Source organism: Tyto alba, unplaced genomic scaffold (assembly GCF_018691265.1).
Source record: "Tyto alba isolate M040663 unplaced genomic scaffold, T.alba_DEE_v4.0 Super-Scaffold_9, whole genome shotgun sequence".
Classification (NCBI taxonomy): Eukaryota; Metazoa; Chordata; class Aves; order Strigiformes; family Tytonidae; genus Tyto; species Tyto alba.
The window spans coordinates 36,005,575-36,025,221 of record NW_024881330.1 but is presented as its reverse complement, the minus strand read 5'-3'; the positions used below and the strand labels follow the sequence as shown (position 1 = coordinate 36,025,221).

The 19,647-nt window shown below is 39.9% G+C and overlaps 1 protein-coding gene across 3 annotated transcripts; it reads right to left on the bottom strand.

Annotated features, from left to right (window-relative positions):
• Positions 1–1,733: 1,733 nt before the first annotated feature.
• On the bottom strand, positions 1,734–19,207 carry LACTB2 (lactamase beta 2). Of its 3 annotated transcripts, none has more exons than XM_042786153.1 (7): positions 18,933–19,203; positions 18,173–18,336; positions 16,729–16,852; positions 12,356–12,534; positions 7,910–8,058; positions 6,343–6,442; positions 1,734–4,520 (listed from the first exon to the last, which is right to left on the bottom strand). In XM_042786153.1, the coding sequence occupies exons 1-7, from the start codon at positions 19,052–19,054 to the stop codon at positions 4,477–4,479; spliced, it is 882 nt and encodes a 293-aa protein (XP_042642087.1). In that variant the 5' UTR covers positions 19,055–19,203; the 3' UTR covers positions 1,734–4,476. The 3 variants fall into 3 exon arrangements, with proteins under 3 accessions (XP_042642087.1, XP_042642088.1, XP_042642089.1); XM_042786154.1 differs by having other exon boundaries at positions 2,058–4,520; positions 6,361–6,442; positions 18,933–19,202; XM_042786155.1 differs by lacking the exons at positions 1,734–4,520; positions 6,343–6,442; positions 7,910–8,058 and adding an exon at positions 11,641–12,112 and having other exon boundaries at positions 18,933–19,207.
• Positions 19,208–19,647: the final 440 nt, after the last annotated feature.

Below are 19,647 nucleotides of genomic sequence, written 5' to 3'. Positions count from 1 at the left end.
TTTTCCCTTCACACCCGGAGATTTTTTTTTTTTCTGGTTAATATAAAAGTTTAAACAGAACAAGCATTCATATTTCAGTCCCAAAATGTTTTGTATCCCAGAAATCTCTTCATGCCCTGGCCACACCAGTATTTTGTAACTCTAAAGTAGGCAGAACATTATTTCAACAATTACAACACATTGTAACACTGTGAAAGTATATCCCGGATTGCATACCCCGTAACACAGATGTAACATACTGAGCCCCTAAGGTACACTGGGTTGGGATAAAAACGAGAATCTTTTTTTTTTTTTGCAATGTCTTGCATCTATTTCCCACCTCAGCCTTAAAAGAAATCAGGTCATATCATCTCCACAGAACATAACAAACAGGACTTAACTGGGACAAGACATCCTTGCCTCAAGCTATAATCAGCAAGTGCCTCAAGCGTCTGGCTAGAAGTCCTCATGCAGGCACAGAGCTCCTTGGTTTTTTTGGTTTTGTTTGTCCCGATGATGCAGCGCAAACTGCTATGCTGAAATGGAAAAGGCAACCTGTTGCCTTGCCTGAACAGTTTCCACACCTTCCTTTTATTGGAGTTCCCTCTTCTGCCACATGATGTTTCTTAGGGCTCTTTAGGTAGAGTGGGATGATCTAAACCACCCGAGACTGTCAGCCCTGTCAGCTTCTCGCCAATGGGTTGCGGGTCTGTGTTTGCCAGGCTGCTTTCCAGATGTCCATGTTTTGAAATACTGGGCTTCAAAATGATCACATCATTTAAAAAGAAAGTTCCCGGCAGTCTGAAATGGCGGAAACTTCTGGTGTCTTCTCACAAAGACTACCCCTAGGGCCCCCTCGCTACCAAAACTCTGCCACGCAAACCCAACACACCGTTTCAGGTGGCAGGGCTGTGGAGGACGGGGTAGGAAGCGCATTACTGCACCCACAGGTCGTGGTTTGAGCCCAGAGGGCAACTGGACACCACACACCTGCTCGCTCCTCCCTTGCCCCCCAGCACTTGGGAAAGAGAAAATGAAGGTAAAGTCTTGGGAATTTAGGAAAGGATGGGGAGGGGGTGGGTTTTGTTCCTGATCTCTCTACCTTCTGCACCCCAGCGGCGCAGGGGTTATGCTCAGCCCACCACTCATTCTTCCTCAGGGGGAGGACTCCTTACGTTCTCCAGTGTGGTGTCCCTCCCACGGGAGACAGTCTCCCACGAACTTTCTCTGCCGTACTTCCCACAGGATGCATTCTTCCCAAGCCGCTCCAGCGTGGGTCCCCCCCTGCACGTTGCAGTCCTCCCAGCACCAAACTCCAACAGCGGCGGCTTCTTCCCACAGCATCCCGGCCATCCCCGGGCACATCCACCTGCTCTGGTGGGGGCTCCTCCACAGGCCACCGATCACACGCCGCTCCACCGGTGACCTCCGTGGGTGGCTGGGGGGGCAGCCCTGCCATCTCCCCCATGGGATTCGGCGCACCTCTCCCCCTTCTTCCTTCCCCTGACCTCGGTGTTCGCACGGGTGTCCTTCACAACTCCTCCTCCCAGGTTCCCCTCCTTAAATACGTTATCACAGAGGCGCAGCCACCGTCGTTGATCGGCTCGGTCCTGGCCGACTTGGAGCCAGGAAAGCAACAAGAAGCTTCTCACAGGGGCCAGCGCTGTGGCCTCCCCCTGCCCCCCCACTACCAAACCCCACACCACTCACACAAACAACACACAACAGTAACAGACACAAGCAGAACAACGCCCTTCTTATTTGGGAACCTCCCCGGAATTCCCTTGTCATCAAACACGCTTAAAGATATAACCAAGAATGACATTTTTAAACAAAGTGTAAATAAAGAAGTTAGCAAGAAACAGAATAGAAAACCCCCAAAATGTTCTAACTACCCCCAAACTTCTTTTCTAGGTCTTAAACCTAATAAATGATGCTGCCTCTCAGGACAGGATCTTCAAATTAGCTGGCAAGGAAGGCTGGAAACTCAATTTGTCCCCAGCTGTTTAGGAAGTTCACGCACTGAATGACATTTGCCCTTCTAGCTTGATGAGACAGAAGTTGCCCCTTCTCCTGTATTTATTCATAACTTTTAATGCATTCTGCACAGATTAATAAATTCAATACAAGGGATGTAAATAGGCCAATCCCCATTTTTATATGTACATGCCATATAGCTTGCAATACCACTCTACTTTTAAGTAAACAAACACTCCTCCTGATTTATAATCTCATAATCGACAGGGAGTCTTAAGACTTTCACAACATGTCATAGCTGATGTAAGTATCCTTTACTGTATATTACTCTCAGTAACAGTGCAATCTCTGCTTTTAATATTCCAGAGGCACCATACCCAATCATTAATGACAAGTCTGGTTAAACTGCAATTTCCCTTATTTTCTGTGAATGTCAGGTGTTTGCTTCAGCACAGCATGAAACATGGAAGCCTCTGATTTGTATCCTCCTGCTTTCTTTGTTGCCTGTAAGTTCCAATAATACTTTTAACTGAATTTTAAAGCCGTTTTCTTCTTAAAGCGTTCCTACTTAAAAATGAAGCATAGTAAAATAGAAGAAAATGGTTCAGTGACATTTTGCCTGCCAGTAGATTTCTTCTTCAGCTCAGAAAGGTAATGAGACATCACCTCTTGATACCAGTTTCCTGCTGGCTTAGGTTCTCAGACCTCATGACAGAAAATCATGCCATTTCATGGATCTTTCTGTTTTCCTGAAGCAAAATGACATCAGAGCATGTGAATTAAGTTTTTAAAAAAGAAAACACTGATAATTACCTTTTCATTCCCAACAATGGAAAAGGTAACTATAAATTAATGAAATAGTTCAAGGAAAACAATAATTATTAATGGTAAGAAGTCCGTGTGAAAGCTCCTGAGTAATTATGAAGAGAGAAACAATCAAAAAGAAATTTTAAAAAATAAGGTTTGCGGGAGGAGGGGAAAAAAAAGTGGCTGAAATGGAAAAATACAAGTAAACAGAAAATTAAAAAGGAAGCAAAACTAGGAGACCTGAAAAAGACCCTAAAATGGCACTGCACAGAGAGTTAGAAGTGAGCAAGAGTCACGATGTGGCCAAAAATCAGATCAATGAAGTTTGCAAAAAGCATCATTTTATAGAGCAGAAAGTTATTATTTCCCCTCTTCACTGGGCTGGTTACTACTTCAGAACATGGTTTCAGTTTTGGATTGCTGTTCCTGGGAGTATTTTTCCATGGGATTTGGCTCAGTTGATTAGAACAAATGCCATCAACTTCATCAAATAATGGTAATTATTAAGACATGTCTTAAATACCCAAACACATGGATGTTTCGCGAATGAAGGTACAGGATTAAATGATGAAGAATTTTCAAGGACATATATATTTCTCTTTGGTACTTTCAAACATCTCGTATCTGATTTTTTTTTTTTTCGTAAAGGTTGAGCCAGCATTAAAATAAGTGTATGTATCATAAAAACTTCACACAATTTGAACATACAAAGTAATGCAAACATTTGTACACTATTCTGAAAGTTTAAGCTACACAAAGAGCTCAACTTGCAGTCTAAATCAATCTTCAAACATTGTATTTTAATACACTATACAGTATCTGACAAGCAAATAAAACCTCTAGTTAAAATATTTGTAGTTTAAATGGATTTAACAGCAAAACTTGAAGCTTATTAGTTATAAAGTATAAACAAACAACTTCATGTGGTAGTATGTATCTCAATTTATACACCTTTTTAATCACATTCTTGCAGAATCTTTTAAGATAAAGAATTTAAGAGTCTGCTCCGACTCTGCATTTTTTGACATGGCGTAGTTAAAATCAATGAATACTTTGAATGAATTCCATAGAAATGGCATTTCCACCAGAAAACAGAGAAGTCTGGAATTACTTTCAGCGTTCGTTAAAACCTACAGCAGTGAGCAACCAGCAAATATGTGCACAGGCAGCTAAATTAGAAAAGGAATATAAACTCCAGTATTTACATCTGTTAACAAAAATAACTTGGTTTTTAGAATGTATAGATAACTTATTAGAAAAATGACTTTTTGAAAATCACAAGCAAATGAAAACAGGTTTAAAATAACATACTTTCCATTCTTTTTACTAGAGATATTTTTATATAGCTGATTTATTACATTTATAATATTGCTTTATAATATTGTAATATTAAGTTTATAAGACCCTGCTATTTGTCTTCTGCCACCAACAATAAAGCTGGGTATTTTATAACAGAGGTAATATTCAGTTCTTCACACTCATTCCATTTTACTAACTCAGTACCTATCAGGTTATTTTAAAAATTCATGTGAAGAAGAATATGAAAAACATTAGTTAACCAACTGTAACATTGCGTTAAAATTGTGTTACCACTGTTTAAAAAAAGGGAAGGAATAATTAGTGTTTATTTTACGTACTATCTGAGTTCATCACTGTATTTTTTCATGCAGCAACTGTGCAGATTAAAAATATTCTTGAGCAATCTTGTGTAATTTATAAATTGTTTCTCCATCTGAAGTTGGGAGACGCGTCATGTACTGTTAAGAGAAAAAGACCAAATTAGTCACAAACTGACACTTAGATTCTATATATAAACATTAGACTATCTCAAACTTAACCTCTATGTGCATATGTGTGTCTATACATTTTTTTGTTAAAACTACTGCAATACTTTCCTTCAGGCCAGCATTGAGTTTTAATGGAAGGTGATAAACATTAACTGTTTCACAATGTAACCTAGCAATGTGAAGAACGATTAATAAAAAAGTGTTTAATAATCCTACAGTTATTTAAAGTTCAGAATATTAAAAATTCTAGATATTAAGAAATTTGAGGTAGCAGAGGAATTGTTGAATTTTCTGAAATGTATGAACTCCAGAGAAAAAAAAAATCTGTTCTGCTAAACTAAGAACAGTAAAATTATTTTTCTGTCTTCATCAGCCGTGTTTTAAAAGTGTGAAAGAATGACCAAGACATTTATATCCAAACATGGGAGAAAGCTTACGTGCTCATATTGTATCATGCTCCTGTACACAGGACATTATTTTTCTGTTTTAAGTGAGAAAAGCAAATCTGTAAAGGCAGATTTTTTTTTTTTTTATAAAGGGGGGGGTGGGAAAGAAGAAAACCCCCCTGGCTTAAGAGATGAAAATCTCTAGCTCAGTCAAATTAATTCCTGGACATTTAAGATGCATATACCCAGTCTTTTGTAGGGAAGTCTACCCATGAAGAGGAAGCTAATTTAACTACCACTTCATTTAAACAGAAAACGATGTTGCTTGAGCTACTTTGGCAGTAAAAAGGAAGAGATAAATAGTCAACAGCATGGGATACCCCAGAGGAATCTTGTGGAGCCAAACTGAAGAAATGTGTATGTCAATAATGTTAATAATCAAGAACTGAGATCACATTTAAAAGCTGCTCCAATAAGTACCATGCTGGTAAGCTTCCACAGTATTCTGCACAAAATATGCTTGAAGACATCACTTTCTGAACTTCAGTAATGACTGTATTTGTGTGACTCTAGACTACCTGCTTTGAATAAAAAGTGGGTTTTTATTATCACAAAAATTGTCTCAATTCTTTACACAATTAATACACAGCAGCTGATTTACCGTTAAAATAAACAGAAGGTCTAAGTTAGAAAAAAGACACTAATTTCAAATTGTTATTCAGGTTGGTAAAAGCTGAATTTTTGAAACAGTTGTAAATATTCATGTAATTATTTACTTATGAGTAGACAGTCCTGGGTGCAGTTATGTAATGTATAGACAGAAATATTTTCCTTAGCTTCTGGCTGACTAACTTCTCTACATGCACATGCCATTACAGAAATTGAATACTTCACCTTGTTCACTAAAAGTAAAAGCATAATGTAAAACCAGTAAACTAAATATAGTTGCTCTATTTAAGTACTGTACTAATCAGAAATTGTAAAAATTTACACTGCATGATTTTAACCATCTCTAAAACACATACATACAACAATAGGTATTTAGAAAAGGCAGAAACATAAAATGTAATCCCATAAAATGCTATGTACATGCATAGTTAGGTATGAATTTCAGAAAATACACAAGGGTATAAACACTGGCATTAGGAATGTATTCCATGGTATCTTTTAAATAAAAATTTTTACTGCATTGCAGTAATTAGTTCTCTAAACATTTCACAAACACTTTATAAAATATTTTCTAAAAGTTTGGAAATACTGCATAGCCATAGACTTTTTGTATATAATTCTACTTCAAATTGCTTGTAGGACAGCTTCTACAACTAATTGCAGGGCTCTTTTTCCCAGGAAATAATGGACTAAAATATAGTGAGAAACAGTATATAGAAAATCAAGATGAAAATCACCCTCCATCCACAACTTACACACTTTTCCTTCTTTTTCCAACTTCTTCAAGTGGACTAGGAGGTTATTTTCTGCTGCTGGAAGTAAATTTTCAGGGATCTCCTAATGAGAACACAAAAATGTATTTGTTTAAATATCTCCCAATTATTTTTTCAATATCCAGAATTCTTGGTTCAAATACATTTTCCTCTTCTGAATTGCTATATTGAACATTCAGGTAGTTATATAATGACAACAAACTGAAACGAGTAAATCAACTTTATACCGGTTAAACTAGTAGCCTAATAATACACTTCTGTTTACTTGGCTCATTTTTTTGCATTATCTGTTTCTATCATGCAAACTTTGGCCAATATTAAGACGACTGTGCTCCTCTGAGCTTGGTCTGCACTGTGTGTTAGTGTAGCTGAGCATTTTTAAAAACAAATTTAGAGATGCATTTATCCACAGATACCTATCACTTATATTCCATGACAATATTTGCATGGGTTTAAATATCCTTTAACAATTAGCATCTGTAAATGAATAAACAATTTAAAAATACAACAGCTTTGGGAGGACAAAACGTCTCTTGAAATTTTCTACTGCTCATTAGGTAAAACCCAATAACATTTCTCAAAATCCTCTTCTCCACCTCTGTCATCCTAAAAGTAAAGCCTTCTTTTTGAAAATTAAAAAGTTCTTCTCCAAAGAACACGAGTCTGGCAGGAAAATTCACTAGAAATCTAGCTCAACAAATGGTGAATCTTTAAAAGCTTTGAAAGCTGTCGTGGTCCAGGCAGGAAAACTGCAGGAGCTAAACAGCCATGGGTAACAGTGCACCAGCATCACAAAAAGCTCAGTGTGGTGCAGTCATTCTTTTGGAAACAGGTCCAGCAGAACCGTGAAAAATGAGCTGTGAAGCTGTTGCAGACCTGTTCACAAACTGCAGCCATTGGCAACTTCAACATCTTCCTTTGAAGCAAATGCTGTATCTCTTTTATCTCTACTTGCTAGGAGGCGTAACCCCCATACTGCATGTACAAATTACTGAGGCTACATGAAGAATGATGAAGTAGCAAAAAAAGTACTCTTACACCTGTCTAATGACACAGACAAGCTGCCCAGCTTCTGAGCGCAATATCATCGCTCTGGAACTGCAGTTCACCTGCACCCTCCTGCAGACTAATCAGTCAGGAACTAGAAGTTTTAACCAATCTTTCAGGAGACTCCAAACATCCTTTGACAAATCAACAATTAACAGCCATCTCGTACTTAGAAGAACACTTGGAAGAACCAAGCACTACAACTTTACTTCTGCTTGGTCCTATGAAACTGTACTTAGGACCATCTAGACAGTGAAATAAGAATTATCTGGTCCCTGCTCCAATGAAGTGCTTATGCAATACAATTTAAATGCAGTCATATGAAATTTGAACAAGCAGATATATTTTCTTCCTTTTTTTTTTTTTTTTTTTAAAAAAAAGCCACCAAGGTCTTCAGTCAAATACTTAAACTGTTACATACAATTTTATGAACGTAACCTCAATTTTATTTATTTTGATCTAAAAACTTTTAATTAACAATTACCTTGTATACTATCTTTACAAGCTCTGAGGATGTATATGATTTTCCAGCATTCTTCTGAAAAACATTCAGAATTTGTTGTTCACGTGCCATTCGGTGAGAAATGTAGCTTTGGATTCTAGCATTTGCATCCCGCACTACTGGGCCATGACCTAAATCAAAACACATATACCAGAGCACTATTACTTAAATTTGGTATTAAGTATGCTATTGAATAATCTAGTCATTCTTACGTATACTTGGGTAGACTTAGAAGTCATAAGAAGGGAGCAGCATCTGGTAAGCATCTCCCTGTCAGAGTATCCGTGATGTTAAATTGTAAGATGCTCTTTGCATGCTTTTTTTCCTTTTTTTTTTTTTTTTTGCACATAAATAAGCTAAAATTAAGTTTGAATGTCTGCATCACAGTCTGCAATTGAAAAGCATTAAGATGTTACGGAAGAATTAGGATCTGAAAAGTCTGAATGGGGAAGGGGAATACTTCAGGTGGAATATAGAAAGCAAGGGAAGACCACTTCAGGCTATGAAAGGGAAAAAAAAAAAAAAAAAAAAAAAAAAAAAGGGAAAGGAGTTCACTGCTGAACAGATTTTAAAGATGAGGTTCAGATGATTATATTACCTTTGTCTGCCTGTTTTACTCTTCCCAAAGGGTACTGAAGATTTAAACTCATACTGGTCTTTGAACAGTAGTGGCTGAGGCAAAGGACTCATGTACTACTGTCCAGTTGTGGGGCTGTCTAGCAAACACAGAGGCGAGAGAAGTAATAACTTTAATTGTGAGAGATAAATTTTCCAGGACAGATCTTCAAAACTGACTCACACACGGTGTTTAATTCCCTGAAGAACATACTTTCATAAGTATGATCAAAAAAATTAATAGAAGACAAATCAGTGGGACTACCAGAACATGCCAGGGCAGGAATAAACAATGCACAAGGAAGGTTATATGTGGGTCATTTTGTGTCTGGCTGGTTAATAAGCAAAACACAAATGCTTTTTCCTGTACATATTGAGGCAGATCAGAAATGTTGAACTTACTGAAAGGTCTTTGAATCAAATCAGAAAAAGGCTTAATTGGTAAAGCACTAACCTTTGTGGTAAAATCAAATACTGCCTCATGATACACTAAAATGGCAGATGAAACGAAAATATTTTTCAGACATGAGAGTTACATGCACAGAAATTAAACTTAATGTTTTACCTATAGAGAAATTTACTTGCATGAATATTCATCACATGCTTTTTATAGCAAAGTTTCCTATTTCTTTGCCTGTATAACTCACCTGAATTAGCAGCAGCAACTTCCAGCCCTGCCAGTTTAAACTCCAAGTAATTTATAAGATGAGTAGAACAGAAATTACTGTAGAAAACCTAGCTTTCTTTCAGAAGTTATTGAGCATCATCCAAATCAGACAGTTTCTTTTGAGGTTCTCTGACTATTTTTTAAAAAAATCATTGTATTTTTTATTTGTACTTTTGGGTTAACTGACTAAATGAGTTTTTATTTTTAAGGCTTTTTAAATTAGAGCTTATTTTGTCTGAGGACAAGCAGCTTATGGAAAAAGAGCAACTAATTTTTCATGTTTTGATTATCTATGAAATAAAGTGTCAAAGGAAATCTTTCAGCAAGTCAAAATATTTATGCATATCTCAACTTATACAGTCACTTCAGCAGATCTGAAATTACTAAATATACATTGAAGCTTACCTTGTGTGAAGATAGTATTATATATAAAAGATATGTAATATGTAAATATAAAACGATATGTCATATGCATATATATTTAATGATTTCAAACATATTTAACTGGAAACTATTGCTCCTTACAGAATAAATTACAAATATAACAATATCTCTAGTAAATATGTTATATTTTTTTAAAAAAACCCTTAAAATTAGAAAAAACACATTAAGATATACTGAGCAGAGACTATAATAGTGACTGTCCACTCTCTTGCATTCTCTAATGACAGAAGTCGCATTGAAGTATTCAAAATTAAGGCCTGCACATGGAATCACAAGGCAGTCTTAAAACCTGTCCTTGCTCTTCCAAGTGTTTTAATTGACTTAGACTATAAGACCAATGTCAGTACCTGGAATGGAAACCACATTTTGCAAAGTTAAAGGCATTTCATATCCATTACATCATCTGATCCATAGCCATTGTGTATGCATCTACACACATTAAAATGATGTCAGAAAGCTGAGAACTAAATCCAGATGCGGATCTTTCCCATCCATATTTTTTCTGGGACAGCAACAGTTAACTTCACCAATAAATAAATTAATATCCACATACTTGTAAAATATTTCTGAGCCTGTGAAACGTATCTGTCAAAATATGACCGTCTTTCCAATAATTCAGACTTTATATCAGACAGCTTCATGTTATTTCAGACCTCTGTATAGCCCAAATGATCAGAAACAGTGTTTTTATTCTCCTGACACCCTGTGAAGTAATATAGATTCTCTTACTTTACAGTAAATTAAAGCACAAAGGATAAAATTGAAGAAAATAATTGGCTCATGAAACCTTGCAGATTCCCAACTCCGGTACCATTTTTTTTCTGTATTATCAAGGAACATTGCTTATTATTACAGGCTGGAGAGCCCTCTGCTGACTAAAATGCCCTTTTCTGGTTCCAAGGATTCTCATCGACTCTCAGCTGTGAAGATTGTCACGAGTATTCTGCCTGAAGTCATTTCCACATTAAATTAATAAAGAAACGTGGAAATGAAAGGATTGGCAAAATTCAGCTACTCACACCTAGCCAGCAGTCAGCTTGTAACAAAAATTCACGCAGCCCTGCATCTAATTCTGAGGCTGCAACGTGAGTGCTAAAGCATGAATGGGGAACAGAGAAACAGTTCAAGAATTACGAAGACCTAAAACTCCAATAAAATCAAAGTACTAAGCTTATACAGAATGTTTTGGTAAAGCAAATTACCTTCTGCTATAGTTACCATTTTACTGTAGTACATACCAATAGTATAAACAATTGTTCTGATTGGGCAATAGTTATCTTTTACACAATAGCACATACATTTTGTGACGCATGCATAAAAGAAGAAAGCTAGTTCCAAGCCATCTCAATACTTAGCTACTTATCACTGAAAAAGCATAATATCCAACTGACTTCCTAATTGCAAGTACAGCACGAACATACAACAGTGTAGCAAACAGTTACAGATAAATGGTACAAACATTCAACCTTGGTGAATGTGTAATCTAGATAAATAATGATTAAGGAGAGAGTGAAATACAACAGATAAAATTGATAAACTCAATAGAATTCGTCATATATGGGGTTTTGGAAGGCAGAAGTTCAATTAGAGGAACAGATTTTGTTTTGTAGGTATTTAAGAAAGTAAATCATTTGATTGATCAACAGACTAAGATTCTGGAGGCTAAAATATTCTTAGTTTTACCAGTAGTTAGGTCAGTAACCACCAGCAAGTCACTATTTCTGTCTATGTCAGCCTCCACATCCATGGAATATATATAACGGTATTTTTCTTAAATAGCATTTTTATGATTAGATCTTAAAGCACTTAAAGAGCACCTACTTCAAAAGAAGCACGTCTTAAGAATGAACACAAAAGAGATTTGGTTATGTAGGCTAAACATAGATGGTTAATGGAGGAAGATACAACTAAGAATGTAGACACAGTCAAGTTGAAGAAGATGAAAAAGTCAGAAAAAATCCTGAGATGTAGCTCTGAAAAATCAAATAAGGAGCTTATACCTTAGTTACATAATGAATTCTTAAAATCCAGTTTTGTCAAATAGACATGTGGTTTATAAGAAAAGTAAATGCATTCCCAAGGTTTGGGGGAAATAGAGGAAAAAAAAATAAAGCAAAGTCATAGACTTAATGAATTGCTAACCTATTTTTAGAACATGACATTTGGCTTCTTGGCTCTTGTTCAAATTTAAGCTAAGTCATTAACTAAGACAACCATCTGACAGTTCTGTAGCTTTCCAAGATGAATTTGTGATTGATCTGTGCTGCAAAGGACAGACAACTCTCTCAAAAAAACATGACTAGGTTACTCACATTGGCAGCATATGTGGGGATGTAAATGACCAGAAGAACAACTCTTATTTTTCTTCCATAGTAACGTTAAGGCACATGGATAGAGTAATATAAGAAAACCAAATTTGCTCTGTGATTCCGAAAGTAAAAGACTCTGACCTCTGTAGGCTTTGGGAACAGAAGCAAAAGATTCACCCTCAAATGGAGAAATCTCAGGAAGGAAAGATACTGAAGAAATTTCAAGTCTTGCCGTAATGTCATCTTAGCTTAGCACTGGACACCTATTAAGTAATGAACTTGAACTACTACGCTAGTAATGGTGTTTGATTTTAGTAAGAGTTCTCAAGTTCTGTGAGGAGATATTTTAAAATTATATAGTAAAACAGAGCAGTTAAAAATAGAACCACTTACCTGGATATATTAAATCTAGTTTCATTTGTAACAACCTTTTCAAAGTCTTCATGTAATCATACAGGTCTTCAATTACTGTTGTTCCTTCCCCTAAAATACAGTCGCCGGAAAATACAGCATTTTCTTCTTCTAAATGTAAAGCCATATGATCATCAGTGTGTCCAGGTGTATATAAAACTCTGTTTAAAGAGCAACAACAAAAAAGCGTAAGGTTTTTCATGCAGCATAAATGCTTCATTTTCAGAAGCTGGAAACCCATAATGATAAAATCATACACTTACAAAGTAGCCCACAAGAACCAGAAAGAAATAGACCAAAAAAATGCTGAAATGCCAATGTAAATAGGGCATCACTTTGCCTAATCCCAGTCCACTTTCTTATACTATGTAGAGAACACAGATAACCATCTCTAACATCCTTTTACTTACATGACACATCATAATAAAAGGGCATTAAGGGAGCTGAGAATCTGTGTTACAGAGGACTTTACTCTGAAGCTTTAATAAAAGAAAAATTGACATGTTATTTTCAGATTGAAATGTGAAGTTCTTGACGTACACCCTGCACTTAGCAAAAGAAGGTAAGGATGATGTTGCCAATTCTTTTAGGAATTAACTATAAGCTTCTGATTCCAACCCAGATTAAGTTCTGTCTCCTGAAATTTATTTTTGCCTGAAAGCCCCATGACATAGTGGAGTGGAGCTGTCCAATACAACAAGGAATCATGGTCTTTTAGCTGTTCTATGTGCAGCTTATTAAACAACTGAATGGTAAGGGTTTAGGACCCCACAGCTTCAATGAGTACTGCGGTGGAACGCAGCAAAGGATGAAGAGACAACTGATATATGTACAGTAACCTGAGCTGCTAAGGAGCTGCACTGCAATGCCCTTTCGCTCTGATTTTTGAAAGGCAGAAGGCCTCATGCTGAGGCTGATTCAAACTGAAAGTAACACAACTCAGACCAGCAGCCCTCCTGAAATTCATCAGCATCTTCTTGTTAATGGCAGATGCATCAAAGCAGTGATCAGGCACTGACAGAGCTGGTGCCAAGCATGGTATACAGCCAATGCTAAGCTGCTCCCAGCCACATCAGTGCAGGGCTGGGAGGCCAGAAGCACAGCACCATCTGATGCAATGACTTCCAGCTCTTACTGGAATTGAGCAGAAAGTAGGTGAGCCATCGTCCTGCAGAGGCAACACAAAAATCAAGTTGATGGGTTGCATCTTGCCTTTGTACAAAGTGGTATCCTCCAGTTCTTGATATAACTTTACCAGGAAGCTTAACCACGGACATGGAAAAACAAAGGAAAAAGAACCCAACACTGACTGGCACACCTTGAAAACTGCTAACTAAAATTTAACATGCAGATACTACTAATTTTGAACCAGTGGTGGATCTAAGAGTATCCCTAAAGTGCTTACTGAATTAACCAGGTAAGAATACCTGCTTTTAACCAAGCAGAAAGTTTAGCTGCACTACCCCAAACTCCAAAATCTACCACCCCTGCTTTACCTAGATTCAAATTTAACAAGTTGTTTTCCATCTCTAAATGGATTTTGTCCAAACATGAGCCACTTAAGAGTAGTGATAGGTCTTCAATATTCAACATAATACTCTCCATGTTTTGGGTTTTTTTATACTATAAAAATAAAATGCTTTTGGTCAAATATATCCCTTATTTTTATGTTTTTTTACTCTAACCAGCCAGCTGGCATATTCTACAGGTGAGGTATAATTCATATCTAAACTGAGGAAAACAAGCAAAATTTGTCCTTAAAAGAGTAATCCATTGTTAATGAAAGAACTCTGGAAAAGAATAGTCAGATCTTGTCATTGTGTGTGTTTGTGGGAGGCAGAGTGGCTTTCTGTTTCAGACTCATTCAAGCTGACATGACAGGCAATATGCTCTCTGGGAAGAAGCCCGCCCAAATTGGCACCGTATAAGTACCTGACAGGTTAAACTGTTAAATTTTAAACCTTTAAGTATGACAGGTTTTAGTGTCTCCTTAGGAAATATTTTTAAAGTAAAAAGAAAGGCATGCTAAATACTCCATCTAGACTACCATAAGCTTCCCCAAAAGTATCAATTTTAATAAGTGTGCTGGTTTTGGCTGGGAGAGAGTTAATTTTCTTCATAGGAGCTGTTATGGGGCTGTTTTGGATTAGTGCTGAAAAGTGTTGATAACACAGGGCTGTTTTAATTGCTGCTGAGCAGAGATCACACAGAGCCAAGGCCTTTTCTGCTCCTCCCACAGCCCCTGTGAGTGGGCTGGGGGGGCACAAGGAGCTGGGAGGGGACACGGCTGGGACAGCTGAGCCCAACTGACCCCAGGGACATCCCACCCCACAGGGCGTCCTGCTCAGCAATAAAGCTGGGGGAAGGAGGAGGAAGGGAGGCATGTTGCGAGTGCCAGCGTTTCCCTGCCCAAGTCACCGTTACGTGTGAGGGAGCCTGGCTGTCCTGGGGATGGCTGAGCCCCTGCCTGCCCATGGGGAGTGAATTCCTTGTTTTCCTTTGCTTGTGTGCGCGGCTTTTGCTTTGCCTATTAAACTGTCTTTATCTCAAGCCACAAGTTTTCTCACTTTCACCCTTCTGATTCTCTCCCCCACCCCATCAGGGGGAGTGAGTGAGCGGCTGTGCAGGGCTTGGTTGCTGGCTGGGCTTCAACCACAACAGTCGGTTTTATTACCCAACACAGGTACACCTTGAAGCATTAGTGGCTGTGCATGAAGTCATGCTGGAGCATCTCAAAGCGTGTGGCAATGGATAAGCCCATGACAGAGCAGCCCACAACAGAGCTGGAGGAACTGCAGCCATGGTTAAGGTCATGTTGGAGCAGGTTCAGTTCTGAAGGGACTGTGGCCGTGGGTAAGGCCACGCTCCAGCAGGTATATCTCTGAAGACATTGTGGCCCATGGAGAAGGCCACACTTGAGCTTCAACGCAACTGTGCTGTGGGTAATTCTACGCTGTAGCAGGCACGCCCCTGGAGAGACTGTGGCTCACAGATAAGGCTCCACCTGGAGCAGGTACACCCCTAAGGGACTGCAGTCTGTGCAGGCAAAGGGAGGAGTTCCTTGAAACATTAAACCCTATAACCTCACCCAAAGGGACCAGGGGTGGAGACTGTAATGGATATACCTTTGAGTTGCATGTTATAGGAATTACTGTAGCAAGAACCACCCAAACCAGTGGAGGACAAGTCTTACAAGAAGTAGTGCCATGCGCAGCAGTGACCTGACCTGAGCTGGCTTTGGTGCCCAGTAACTCCATGCAGCACCCCATCTGTCTTGTCCTGAGTGACCATGGTAACAGATGAAGCCCAAGTCAAGAACTAAATGAACTAAATGGACATTTTACAGGGGTGGTCCATGGATGAAGGGAATGATCTCTGCGTATTCTATAAAAGGATGGGAAGGGGGGGATGGTTAATGAGGTTGTGTGGGACCTGAGCATGATGTAAACGATATGGAATAAGGAGTGGAGAATGTGCTGGTTTTGGCTGGGAGAGTTAGTTGTCTTCATAGGAGCTGTTATGGGGTGGTTTTGGATTTCTGCTGGAAACAGCGTTGATAACACAGGGATGTTTTAGTTATTGCTGAGCAGAGCTCACACAGAGCCAAGGCCTTTCTGCTCCTCACACCACTCCACTAGCAAGTGGGCTGGGGAGTTGGAAGGGGACATGGCTGGGACAGCTGAGCTCAACTGACCAAAGGGACATCCCACACCGTAGGGCGTCCTGCTCAGCAACAAAGCTGTTAGGAAGAAGGAGGGAGGGTGGCGGGATATTCGGAGTGATGGCATTTGTCTTCCCAAGCCACTGCTATGTGTGACAGACCCCGGCTGTCCCAGGGATGGCTGAGCCCCTGCCTGCCCATGGGGAGTGGGGAATGAATCCCTTGTTTTGCTCTGCTTGTGTGCACGGCTCTTGATTTACCTATTAAACTGTCTTTATCTCAACTCATGAGTTTTCTCATTTTTACCCTTCTGATTCTCTCCCCCATCCCACCAGTGGGGAGTGAGAGAGTGGCTGTGCTGGGCGTGGTTGCCAGCTGGGGTTAAATCACGAAAAAGAGCAATGAGAAAGTATGTAAACCTCTATTTGATTTTCCCAGGGGAAATATTTTTCAAGGAAATGTTCTTAATTTCTCTGTTGAGGTCAAAATCCAAAGGCTAATTCCTGATAATCCTCACTCATTAAAACAATTCCTTCATATTAAACATACCCTGCTGGAACATAATAGGAAGTCTACATGTATGTGTTGAAAATATTAGATGTATGGATTGCCAGTCATTAGACGTTAGGATACATATGTGTCAGAATTATGAAGAAAAACATTATCCAGTAAACTTGTAGAAATTAGTGTTTACCTGAGTGTGGCTCCTTCTGTCTGTATCACATCTCCCTCTTTAAGATAAAAATATTTATGTCCTCCTCCTATTATTTCTTCACTGTGAGGGACACGAGGAAGCTTACAGATGCGATATTCAGAGTCTGTGTAAAGAAAGCAAAGACAATGTTGTTTTGAATTTGTCACTAATAAAGCTAATTCCATAGAAAAGCTACTTTTTGAACAAGTACTATTAATTATTACATAGTATGAGTACAAACCTAGAAACAAGAAATTCTGCACAGTAACTTTATGTTTATAAAGCAATCTTATTCCCAAGATACAAACACTGAATAGTGAAAGCCACCGAATCTGAATACTGTACTCTGTACCAGCAGCAACTTGGAAGATGAAAAAGCACAAGTGAAATAAAGAAATGTCAATAATTATTGTATTTTACAAACGTTCCTTCTTGACTCAACAAGAGGCAAACCTCCCAAGTTTCTACAACAAGACTAAGATTTCTGTGCTCAAGTTCTGCATTACGATTCGCAGAAGCATCTTTCAACGTTTGACTAACACTGGATGGAGGCTTTCTGACTTGCAACTTCCCTCAACGTCCATCGTTCTGACCCGTGCATGAACTGTGAATGCTTTGGCTGGAACATCTATGGACAGCAACTCAGAAAGGTATTTATATCCCTTGCTAGTCTTTACAACCATACTCATGGGTTGCCAAGACCAAAAGCCTCACAAAGACACCAATCTTGTTTTCAGTCATGGCCAGGCTTCTTTGCACGTAAGCATCTGGCAACTTTACAAAATCTGACAAAGCCTGTGACAAAGCCTGAGACAAAGTCCAACGATGCTAAGAAGAACTGCATTTTCCATACTGCTTATTCTCCTCCCTGACACTAAAGCAGGAATGTCTCTTACTGTTTATCAACATGAAATACACATTTTTAGATCAGACTTTACCTGCAGACTGCGCTACCCTCTTCCCCTTCATGATCTGAGGCCTACAAATTTGTCAGCAATTACTAACGGTCTCTGTAAGGAATCTCAAAGTTGTGCATGTTTCTTTTTCAGAGATTAAGTTATTTATTGTTTTTACACAAGCGAAAATAATGGTATATTTGTCATTACTGTCAGTGTAGAAAGAAGTGAGTATCAGGTTTTTCTCACTTCTCGTAATATCATGTAAACTGCTGATGGTATTCTAGGTTGTCATTACTCACACTTATGAAAAATTCACTATGAAGGTACGCACAGGTGTTGAATAAAAACTGCAGTACTACAACTACAATATTTAGATTATTTGTTGTTCTCATTTTACACACTGCAACAGTATCACGAAATTACATCTAGTTTATGTGGAGATTTCAGAAAAACAGTCCGGCTGATTTGCACAAAATCACCTAGTAAAAGTTTTTTCTTGCCACATGTCTAACATTTTCAACAATACGCAAAAATCTCTGGCCTACCATTTGGGATGTTTGTGCAGATATCAGGTATTCCACCAGTATGATCATGATGCCAGTGTGTCACTAAAATTTCTTGAATTGAGACGTTGAACTCTGACAGGGCCTGCCTTAAACAGCCAATATATTCAGGAATAGCTGGCTCCCCAGTGTCAATAAGGACTCTTCTACACATGGAAAAACAAACAAAAGAGAGGGGAAAAAAAAACAAAACAAAACACTGAGAGAATTTAGAGTGCTCATGTGACAGCTAAAGAATGCTAAAAAAAGAACCCAGCATTCTACGGAAATGCAGTAGTAATGGATGTCTCCGTATTCCTGACACCACCTCTTCCCTCCTCGGTATTCCACCCCCCGCCCCCGCCGTGGCACAACAATTTACCAAGAAGGATAAAGAGTGAATTCAGCCCACGCACTCGCAACCCCCGGACAAAGCGGCAGGACCGCCGGGGAGCTGCGAGGCACCCACCCGCGTCCCTCACGGAATTCCCCGCCTCGGCCGATCCCACACCCCCCCCACCTTGCCCTAGCCACCTCCGGGCACCGGTCCCGAAAACTCAATGCTGCATTCTTTAATGTTTTCTCCTCCTTTTTACCCCAATTAAAGGATTTCCTAACAGGCCGGTAGCCGCCTCTCGAGCCGGAGGGAGCGCGCAGGCCCCAAAGCGGGACGGGGGAAGGGGACGGGGACGGGGCGGCGGCGGCGGCCGCCGCCGCCGCCCCGTCCCCGTCCCCTTCCCCCGTCCCCGAGTAGGGTCGTTACCTGAGCCCGGTGCCCACCAGGTAGGTGTTGGTGCCCTGCAGAGTCATGGGCCCCGGGTTGCAGCCCAGGACCCGCACCACCCGCGACGAGAGCCGCTCGATGCGCGGCAGCAGCGACACCATCCCGGTAGGTTCCTCTTCCCTCCCGGCTCCGCTCCCCCCCCTCACGCCGCCACCGCCGAAAGGCGAAGGCGGGAAGGCGGAAGCCTCTATTACCCCCCGCTCCGCCTCCCGGCGCCAGGCGAGGGGCCTTCCGCCCGGCGGCGAGGCCGCTCGGTTCCCGCCCTCAGGGAGGCGGCTCCTCCCCGCCCACGGACGCGGCGGGTTTTACGCTTGTAACTCGGCCTCTAGCGACAAAAACGCTGGTAATTCAGAGGAATAAAGGCGAATATTCTCCTTCGACGGATCGGTGCCTCGCCGCTGCCCGGTGAGAGGCAGGCCCGGGCTCTGCCGGCCACTTCCTAAAGGCGGGAGGAATTTGTTGTAGCTGCAGCTGCTGTATATTCTGAGAACGTGCCCGCTCGCAACGTAAATCGGACCTATATGTGTTCCTGTATGGTGTATCCGAGCTATCTAAGATTCAGCAATTTTAAGAAAATTTGGGAGCTACTGGAGACTGCCCAGCAAAGGGTCACTAATGTGATGAAGGGACTGGAGCACCTCTCCCATGAGGAAAAGGCTGTGAGAGCTGGGACTGTCCAGCCTGGAGAAGAGAA